At 51.3% G+C, this 10732-nt stretch overlaps 1 protein-coding gene across 1 annotated transcript; it reads left to right on the top strand.

Moving 5' to 3' along the window:
• Nucleotides 1-202: 202 nt before the first annotated feature.
• LOC129864768 (cell surface glycoprotein 1-like) lies at nt 203-4755 on the top strand. The gene is made up of 4 exons (XM_055937063.1): nt 203-305; nt 3146-4194; nt 4316-4353; nt 4752-4755. The coding sequence occupies exons 1-4, from the start codon at nt 203-205 to the stop codon at nt 4753-4755; spliced, it is 1194 nt and encodes a 397-aa protein (XP_055793038.1).
• Nucleotides 4756-10732: the final 5977 nt, after the last annotated feature.

The raw sequence follows: 10732 nt of genomic DNA, 5'->3' as shown, positions 1-10732 counted from the left end.
TCGGACCTAGATTATGCCTCGTCCAGAACTAAAAAACCTAATTAAATGGAGAATCTCCAATGAACATACTAGTTAGTCTGGACTAGACTTGATCTGGGTCTGAAACCCTAGCTGATATAGACCAGTTTCTCTTTAGTTTCCTCCAACCGTAGGATTTACCTCCATCTCATCACTCAGTGGAATTCTACTTCCCCTGCTGGACATGAAGGTGAACTACAAGGTCCAGTCTTCTACTCAGGACCCTGCTCCTCCTGCGGCTAAACCCAGGGCGGTGGGGGGGAGGTCTGGCTTGGCGTCGGGGCATGGTGGTGTTAGTTAAACCCAGGGCGGCGTCAGGGCATGGTGGTGTTAGTTAAACCCAGGGTGGTGGGGAGCTCTGGCTTGGCGTCGGGGCATGGTGGTGTTAGTTAAACCCAGGGTGGTGGGGAGCTCTGGCTCGGCGTCGGGGCATGGTGGTGCTAGTTAAACCCAGGGTGGTGGGGAGCTCTGGCTCGGCGTCGGGGCATGGTGGTGCTAGTTAAACCCAGGGCGGTGGTGGGGAGCTCTGGCTTGGCGTCGGGGCATGGTGGTGTTAGTTAAACCCAGGGTGGTGGGGAGCTCTGGCTTGGCGTCGGGGCATGGTGGTGCTAGTTAAACCCAGGGCGGCGTCGGGGCATGGTGGTGCTAGTTAAACCCAGGGTGGTGGGGAGCTCTGGCTTGGCGTCGGGGCATGGTGGTGCTAGTTAAACCCAGGGCGGCGGTGGGGCATGGTGGTGCTAGTTAAACCCAGGGCGGCGTCGGGGCATGGTGGTGTTAGTTAAACCCAGGGCGGTGGTGGGGAGGTCTGGCTTGGCGTCGGGGCATGGTGGTGTTAGTTAAACCCAGGGCGGCGTCGGGGCATGGTGGTGTTAGTTAAACCCAGGGCGGTGGTGGGGAGGTCTGGCTTGGCGTCGGGGCATGGTGGTGTTAGTTAGCGGTGTGTTTCTCAGTGGTTTGTTTATTATTATGATGCAATAAAGCGGTAGTTTGATTCTAACAGCAGTTGTTGATATGGCCGTGATCTGTCTGTCAGTAGACCTACTATCTACCTAGCAGCGCTGATTAGTGGCAGGCTGGCAGCGTAAAATACACTGGGTTAGTTCAAACCATAGAGATGGCTAGAGGACTCATCTTTATACTTGTTCCATTATAGCTTCTGTGACAGCATGGACAGCGTCATTGAGGCTACAACCCATAGGAATCTCCACCCAGTTGACTACTTTAAAATGGTGGAACTATCATTCGAACTGATAGTTAGTTATTTTTTTATTATTTGTTTTAGTCATTTCGCAGACGTTCTTCTCCAAAGCGACTTACAGGAGCAATTTGGTTGAAGTGTCTTGGGGATTTGAACCAGCAACCTTTCGGCCCAACCTCTAGGCTACCAGGAAGTGATCTGAATATAAGGGTGTTCTCTAGGGGCTAGATGTTCTTTACCATTCGGCCATCAGACCTGCCATCCAGGAAGTGATCTGAATATAAGGGTGTTCTCTAGGGGCTAGATGTTCTTTACCATTCAGCCATCAGACCTGCCATCCAGGAAGTGATCTGAATATAAGGGTGTTCTCTAGGGGCTAGATGTTCTTTACCATTCGGCCATCAGACCTGCCATCCAGGAAGTGATCTGAATATAAGGGTGTTCTCTAGGGGCTAGATGTTCTTTACCATTCGGCCATCAGACCTGCCATCCAGGAAGTGATCTGAATATAAGGGTGTTCTCTAGTGGCTAGATGTTCTTTACCATTCAACCATCAGACCTGCCATCCAGGAAGTGATCTGAATATAAGGGTGTCCTCTAGGGGCTAGATGTTCTTTACCATTCGGCCATCAGACCTGCCATCCAGGAAGTGATCTGAATATAAGGGTGTTCTCTAGGGGCTAGATGTTCTTTACCATTCGGCCATCAGATTTGCCACCAATGCTCCTTATAGGACACATCACTGCACTCTATACTCCTCTGTAAACTGGTCATCTCTGTATACCCGTCGCAAGACCCACTGGTTGATGCTTATTTATAAAACCCTCTTAGGCCTCACTCCCCGCTAACTGAGATATCTACTGCAGCCCTCATCCTCCACATACAACACCCGTTCTGCCAGTCACATTCTGTTAAAGGTCCCCAAAGCACACACATCCCTGGGTCGCTCCTCTTTTCAGTTCGCTGCAGCTAGCGACTGGAACGAGCTGCAACAAACACTCAAACTGGACAGTTTTATCTCAACCTCTTCATTCAAAGACTCAATCATGGACACTCTTACTGACAGTTGTGGCTGCTTTGTGTGATGTATTGTTGTCTCTACCTTCTTGCCCTTTGTGCTGTTGTCTGTGAACAATAATGTTTGTACCATGCTGATGTCATGTGGTGTTGCTGCCATGCTATGTTGTCATCTTCAGTCTCTCTTTCTGTAGTGTTGTCTCTCTTGTCGTGATGTATGTTTTCTCCTATATTTATATTAATCCCAGCCCTTGTCCCCGCAGGAGGCCTTTTGGTAGGCCGTCACTGTAAATAAGAATTAGTTCTTAACTGACATGCCTAGTTAAATAAATTCTTAAAATGTTCTACAAAAAAAATTCTACAAAATAGCTTCTAATTATCAGTTTATTGAGATATCATTAAAAATGGATGCCATTTTTTTATTCTTTAATTGGAATTTCAGTTTATGTCCTGAATTGATTGCCTTCAATTCAAATTGACCCCCAACCCTGACACCCACACAAATACAATACCTGTCAAAAGTTTGGACACACCTACTCATTCAAGGGTTTTTATTTTATTTTTATTCTACATTGTAGAATAATAGTGAAGACATCAAAACTATGAAATAACACATATGGAATCATGTAGTAACCAAAAAAAGTGTTTAACAAATCAAAATATATTTTATATTTGATATTCTTCAAATAGCCATCCTTTGCCTTGATGACGGCTTTGCACACTCTTGGCATTCTCTCAACCAGCGTCACCTGGAATGCTTTTCCAACAACCTTGAAGTAGTTCCCACACATTCTGAGCACTTGTTGGTTGCTTTTCCTTCACTCTGTTGTCCAAGGTCGGGTGATTGTGGAGACCAGGTCATCTGATGCAGCACTCCATCACTCTCCTTCTTGGTACCTGTGATCTCTCCAGAGCCTTCTGACCAGCTACCTGTGATGCCTTCTGACCAGCTACCTGTGATCTCTCCAGAGCCTTCTGACCAGCTACCTGTGATGCCTTCTGACCAGCTACATGTGATCTCTCCAGAGCCTTCTGACCAGCTACCTGTGATCTCTCCAGAGCCTTCTGACCAGCTACATGTGATCTCTCCAGAGCCTTCTGACCAGCTACCTGTGATCTCTCCCGAGCCTTCTGACCAGCTACATGTGATCTCTCCAGAGCCTTCTGACCAGCTACCTGTGATCTCTCCAGAGCCTTCTGGCCAGCTACATGTGATCTTTCCAGAGCCTTCTGACCAGCTACCTGTGATCTCTCCAGAGCCTTCTGACCAGCTACCTGTGATCTCTCCCGAGCCTTCTGACCAGCTACCTGTGATCTCTCCCGAGCCTTCTGACCAGCTACCTGTGATCTCTCCTGAGCCTTCTGACCAGCTACATGTGATCTCTCCAGAGCCTTCTGACCAGCTACCTGTGATGCCTTCTGACCAGCTACCTGTGATCTCTCCAGAGCCTTCTGACCAGCTACATGTGATCTCTCCTGAGCCTTCTGACCAGCTACCTGTGATCTCTCCAGAGCCTTCTGACCAGCTACCTGTGATCTCTCCAGAGCCTTCTGACCAGCTACCTGTGATCTCTCCAGAGCCTTCTGACCAGCTACCTGTGATCTCTCCTGAGCCTTCTGACCAGCTACCTGTGATCTCTCCAGAGCCTTCTGACCAGCTACCTGTGATCTCTCCTGAGCCTTCTGACCAGCTACCTGTGATCTCTCCAGAGCCTTCTGACCAGCTACCTGTGATCTCTCCAGAGCCTTCTGACCAGCTACCTGTCATGCCTTCTGACCAGCTACCTGTGATCCCTCCAGAGCCTTCTGACCAGCTACCTGTGATCTCTCTAGAGCCTTCTGACCAGCTACCTGTGATCTCTCCTGAGCCTTCTCACCAGCTACCTTTGATCTCTCCTGAGCCTTCTGACCAGCTACCTTTGATCTCTCCTGAGCCTTCTGACCAGCTCGGGCCGCTGGTGGTAATATACTGTATGCAATATGTAAACCTTCACTATGCCTGTCTGATGACATATCACATATTATCCAGTTGGATTGGATTTACTGGACCCACTCAAATTCATGTTCTCCCCTCCCTGTAAGAGTCCCAGACAAACTAACCTGTCACCCCCTGTCCCCAGGTGAGTCTGCTGGCTATAGAACAGCACATTAACAAACCTGTCACCCTGTCCCCCTCTGTCCCCAGGTGAGTCTGCTGGACTATAGAACAGCACATTAACAAACCTGTCACCCTGTCCCCCCTCTGTCCCCAGGTGAGTCTGCTGGCTATAGAACAGCACATTAACAAACCTGTCACCCTGTCCACCCTCTGTCCCCAGGTGAGTCTGCTGGACTATAGAACAGCACATTAACAAACCTGTCACCCTGTCCCCCCTCTGTCCCCAGGTGAGTCTGCTGGACTATAGAACAGCACATTAACAAACCTGTCACCCTGTCCACCCTCTGTCCCCAGGTGAGTCTGCTGGCTATAGAACAGCACATTAACAAACCTGTCACCCTGTCCCCCCTCTGTCCCCAGGTGAGTCTGCTGGACTATAGAACAGCACATTAACAAACCTGTCCCCCCCTGTCCCCAGGTGAGTCTGCTGGCTATAGAACAGCACATTAACAAACCTGTCACCCTGTCCCCCCTCTGTCCCCAGGTGAGTCTGCTGGCTATAGAACAGCACATTAACAAACCTGTCACCCTGTCCCCCCTCTGTCCCCAGGTGAGTCTGCTGGCTATAGAACAGCACATTAACAAACCTGTCACCCTGTCCCCCTCTGTCCCCAGGTGAGTCTGCTGGCTATAGAACAGCACATTAACAAACCTGTCACCCTGTCCCCCCTCTGTCCCCAGGTGAGTCTGCTGGCTATAGAACAGCACATTAACAAACCTGTCACCCTGTCCCCCCTCTGTCCCCAGGTGAGTCTGCTGGCTATAGAACAGCACATTAACAAACCTGTCACCCTGTCCCCCCTCTGTCCCCAGGTGAGTCTGCTGGCTATAGAACAGCACATTAACAAACCTGTCACCCTGTCCCCCCTCTGTCCCCAGGTGAGTCTGCTGGCTATAGAACAGCACATTAACAAACCTGTCACCCTGTCCCCCCCCTGTCCCCAGGTGAGTCTGCTGGACTATAGAACAGCACATTAACAAACCTGTCACCCTGTCCCCCCTCTGTCCCCAGGTGAGTCTGCTGGCTATAGAACAGCACATTAACAAACCTGTCACCCTGTCCCCCCTCTGTCCCCAGGTGAGTCTGCTGGCTATAGAACAGCACATTAACAAACCTGTCACCCTGTCCCCCCCCTGTCCCCAGGTGAGTCTGCTGGCTATAGAACAGCACATTAACAAACCTGTCACCCTGTCCCCCCTCTGTCCCCAGGTGAGTCTGCTGGCTATAGAACAGCACATTAACAAACCTGTCACCCTGTCCCCCCTCTGTCCCCAGGTGAGTCTGCTGGCTATAGAACAGCACATTAACAAACCTGTCCCCCCCTGTCCCCAGGTGAGTCTGCTAGACTATAGAACAGCACATTAACAAACCTGTCACCCCCTGTCCCCAGGTGAGTCTGCTGGACTATAGAACAGCACATTAACAAACCTGTCACCCTGTCCCCCCTCTGTCCCCAGGTGAGTCTGCTGGCTATAGAACAGCACATTAACAAACCTGTCACCCTGTCCCCAGGTGAGTCTGCTGGACTATAGAACAGCACATTAACAAACCTGTCACCCTGTCCCCCCTCTGTCCCCAGGTGAGTCTGCTGGCTATAGAACAGCACATTAACAAACCTGTCACCCTGTCCCCCCTCTGTCCCCAGGTGAGTCTGCTGGACTATAGAACAGCACATTAACAAACCTGTCACCCTGTCCACCCTCTGTCCCCAGGTGAGTCTGCTGGCTATAGAACAGCACATGAACAAACCTGTCACCCTGTCCCCCCTCTGTCCCCAGGTGAGTCTGCTGGACTATAGAACAGCACATTAACAAACCTGTCACCCTGTCCACCCTCTGTCCCCAGGTGAGTCTGCTGGACTATAGAACAGCACATTAACAAACCTGTCCCCCCCTGTCCCCCCTCTGTCCCCAGGTGAGTCTGCTGGACTATAGAACAGCACATTAACAAACCTGTCACCCTGTCCCCCCTCTGTCCCCAGGTGAGTCTGCTGGACTATAGAACAGCACATTAACAAACCTGTCACCCTGTCCCCCCTCTGTCCCCAGGTGAGTCTGCTGGACTATAGAACAGCACATTAACAAACCTGTCACCCTGTCCCCCCTCTGTCCCCAGGTGAGTCTGCTGGAATATAGAACAGCACATTAACAAACCTGTCACCCTGTCCCCCCTCTGTCCCCAGGTGAGTCTGCTGGCTATAGAACAGCACATTAACAAACCTGTCACTCTGTCCCCAGGTGAGTCTGCTGGCTATAGAACAGCACATTAACAAACCTGTCACCCTGTCCCCCCTCTGTCCCCAGGTGAGTCTGCTGGACTATAGAACAGCACATTAACAAACCTGTCACCCTGTCCACCCTCTGTCCCCAGGTGAGTCTGCTGGCTATAGAACAGCACATTAACAAACCTGTCACCCTGTCCCCCCTCTGTCCCCAGGTGAGTCTGCTGGACTATAGAACAGCACATTAACAAACCTGTCACCCTGTCCCCCCTCTGTCCCCAGGTGAGTCTGCTGGCTATAGAACAGCACATTAACAAACCTGTCACCCTGTCCACCCTCTGTCCCCAGGTGAGTCTGCTGGCTATAGAACAGCACATTAACAAACCTGTCACCCTGTCCCCCCTCTGTCCCCAGGTGAGTCTGCTGGACTATAGAACAGCACATTAACAAACCTGTCACCCTGTCCCCCCTCTGTCCCCAGGTGAGTCTGCTGGCTATAGAACAGCACATTAACAAACCTGTCACCCTGTCCCCCCTCTGTCCCCAGGTGAGTCTGCTGGCTATAGAACAGCACATTAACAAACCTGTCACCCTGTCCCCCCCTCTGTCCCCAGGTGAGTCTGCTGGACTATAGAACAGCACATTAACAAACCTGTCACCCTGTCCCCCCCTCTGTCCCCAGGTGAGTCTGCTGGACTATAGAACAGCACATTAACAAACCTGTCACCCTGTCCCCCCTCTGTCCCCAGGTGAGTCTGCTGGACTATAGAACAGCACATTAACAAACCTGTCACCCTGTCCCCCCTCTGTCCCCAGGTGAGTCTGCTGGCTATAGAACAGCACATTAACAAACCTGTCACCCTGTCCCCCCTCTGTCCCCAGGTGAGTCTGCTGGACTATAGAACAGCACATTAACAAACCTGTCACCCTGTCCCCCCTCTGTCCCCAGGTGAGTCTGCTGGCTATAGAACAGCACATTAACAAACCTGTCACCCTGTCCCCCTCTGTCCCCAGGTGAGTCTGCTGGCTATAGAACAGCACATTAACTAACCTGTCACCCCCTGTCCCCAGGTGAGTCTGCTGGACTATAGAACAGCACATTAACAAACCTGTCACCCTGTCCCCCCTCTGTCCCCAGGTGAGTCTGCTGGCTATAGAACAGCACATTAACAAACCTGTCACCCTGTCCCCCCTCTGTCCCCAGGTGAGTCTGCTGGACTATAGAACAGCACATTAACAAACCTGTCACCCTGTCCCCCCTCTGTCCCCAGGTGAGTCTGCTGGACTATAGAACAGCACATTAACAAACCTGTCACCCTGTCCCCCCTCTGTCCCCAGGTGAGTCTGCTGGAATATAGAACAGCACATTAACAAACCTGTCACCCTGTCCCCCCTCTGTCCCCAGGTGAGTCTGCTGGCTATAGAACAGCACATTAACAAACCTGTCACTCTGTCCCCAGGTGAGTCTGCTGGCTATAGAACAGCACATTAACAAACCTGTCACCCTGTCCCCCCTCTGTCCCCAGGTGAGTCTGCTGGACTATAGAACAGCACATTAACAAACCTGTCACCCTGTCCCCCCTCTGTCCCCAGGTGAGTCTGCTGGCTATAGAACAGCACATTAACAAACCTGTCACCCTGTCCCCCCTCTGTCCCCAGGTGAGTCTGCTGGCTATAGAACAGCACATTAACAAACCTGTCACCCTGTCCCCCCTCTGTCCCCAGGTGAGTCTGCTGGACTATAGAACAGCACATTAACAAACCTGTCACCCTGTCCCCCTCTGTCCCCAGGTGAGTCTGCTGGACTATAGAACAGCACATTAACAAACCTGTCACCCTGTCCCCCTCTGTCCCCAGGTGAGTCTGCTGGCTATAGAACAGCACATTAACAAACCTGTCACTCTGTCCCCAGGTGAGTCTGCTGGCTATAGAACAGCACATTAACAAACCTGTCACCCTGTCCCCCCTCTGTCCCCAGGTGAGTCTGCTGGACTATAGAACAGCACATTAACAAACCTGTCACCCTGTCCCCCTCTGTCCCCAGGTGAGTCTGCTGGCTATAGAACAGCACATTAACAAACCTGTCACCCTGTCCCCCCTCTGTCCCCAGGTGAGTCTGCTGGACTATAGAACAGCACATTAACAAACCTGTCACCCTGTCCCCCTCTGTCCCCAGGTGAGTCTGCTGGACTATAGAACAGCACATTAACAAACCTGTCACCCTGTCCACCCTCTGTCCCCAGGTGAGTCTGCTGGCTATAGAACAGCACATTAACAAACCTGTCCCCCCTGTCCCCAGGTGAGTCTGCTAGACTATAGAACAGCACATTAACAAACCTGTCACCCTGTCCCCCCTCTGTCCCCAGGTGAGTCTGCTGGCTATAGAACAGCACATTAACAAACCTGTCACCCTGTCCCCAGGTGAGTCTGCTGGCTATAGAACAGCACATTAACAAACCTGTCACCCTGTCCCCCCTCTGTCCCCAGGTGAGTCTGCTGGCTATAGAACAGCACATTAACAAACCTGTCACCCTGTCCCCCCCTCTGTCCCCAGGTGAGTCTGCTGGACTATAGAACAGCACATTAACAAACCTGTCACCCTGTCCCCCTCTGTCCCCAGGTGAGTCTGCTGGACTATAGAACAGCACATTAACAAACCTGTCACTCTGTCCCCAGGTGAGTCTGCTGGCTATAGAACAGCACATTAACAAACCTGTCACCCTGTCCCCCCCCTCTGTCCCCAGGTGAGTCTGCTGGCTATAGAACAGCACATTAACAAACCTGTCACCCTGTCCACCCTCTGTCCCCAGGTGAGTCTGCTGGACTATAGAACAGCACATTAACAAACCTGTCACCCTGTCCCCCCTCTGTCCCCAGGTGAGTCTGCTGGCTATAGAACAGCACATTAACAAACCTGTCACCCTGTCCCCCCTCTGTCCCCAGGTGAGTCTGCTGGCTATAGAACAGCACATTAACAAACCTGTCACCCTGTCCCCCCTCTGTCCCCAGGTGAGTCTGCTGGCTATAGAACAGCACATTAACAAACCTGTCACCCTGTCCCCCCTCTGTCCCCAGGTGAGTCTGCTGGACTATAGAACAGCACATTAACAAACCTGTCACCCTGTCCCCCCTCTGTCCCCAGGTGAGTCTGCTGGACTATAGAACAGCACATTAACAAACCTGTCACCCTGTCCATCCCCTGTCCCCAGGTGAGTCTGCTGGCTATAGAACAGCACATTAACAAACCTGTCACCCTGTCCCCCCTCTGTCCCCAGGTGAGTCTGCTGGCTATAGAACAGCACATTAACAAACCTGTCACCCTGTCCCCCCTCTGTCCCCAGGTGAGTCTGCTGGACTATAGAACTCTACAGCAACACATTAACAAACCTGTCACCCTGTCCCCCCCTCTGTCCCCAGGTGAGTCTGCTGGACTATAGAACAGCACATTAACAAACCTGTCCCCCTGTCCCCCCTCTGTCCCCAGATGAGTCTGCTGGCTATAGAACAGCACATTAACAAACCTGTCACCCTGTCCCCCCCTCTGTCCCCAGGTGAGTCTGCTGGACTATAGAACAGCACATTAACAAACCTGTCACCCTGTCCCCCCTCTGTCCCCAGGTGAGTCTGCTGGACTATAGAACAGCACATTAACAAACCTGTCCCCCTGTCCCCCCTCTGTCCCCAGATGAGTCTGCTGGACTATAGAACAGCACATTAACAAACCTGTCACCCTGTCCCCCCTCTGTCCCCAGGTGAGTCTGCTGGCTATAGAACAGCACATCAACAAACCTGTCACCCTGTCCCCCCTCTGTCCCCAGGTGAGTCTGCTGGACTATAGAACAGCACATCAACAAACCTGGTGTCATCTATCAGCAGACTGCAGAGGGATGCAACTATCAAGACTTTTCATTGGCCAGATGTGGGGGGCTGATCACCAAACACAAACTGTTCTACAAACTACTCATGTACGTTTTAAGTTGTTACAAAACAATAAGTTACTATGGTAACTTAAACAACATGTTTCATAGGCTGTTCTCATTTGAACTACTATGGTAACTATGGTAACTATGGTAACTATGGTAACTATGTAGACTTGCTCCATCAAGACTCTTGCTGCTT

The sequence above is a fragment of the Salvelinus fontinalis genome, chromosome 11 (genome assembly GCF_029448725.1).
Source record: "Salvelinus fontinalis isolate EN_2023a chromosome 11, ASM2944872v1, whole genome shotgun sequence".
NCBI lineage: Eukaryota > Metazoa > Chordata > Actinopteri > Salmoniformes > Salmonidae > Salvelinus > Salvelinus fontinalis.
This window is presented reverse-complemented; position numbering and strand designations above follow the sequence as displayed.

Excerpts from the sequence above, each read along its gene's own strand:
- LOC129864768 (XM_055937063.1), top strand. The coding sequence starts at position 203 with ATGAAGGTGAACTACAAGGTCCAGTCTTCTACTCAGGACCCTGCTCCT. Across the intron at positions 306-3,145 it reads TGGCTTGGCGTCGGGGCATG|AGCCTTCTGACCAGCTACCT; the intron begins GTGGTGTTAGTT and ends TGATCTCTCCAG. Across the intron at positions 4,195-4,315 it reads ACCAGCTCGGGCCGCTGGTG|AGTCCCAGACAAACTAACCT; the intron begins GTAATATACTGT and ends CCTCCCTGTAAG.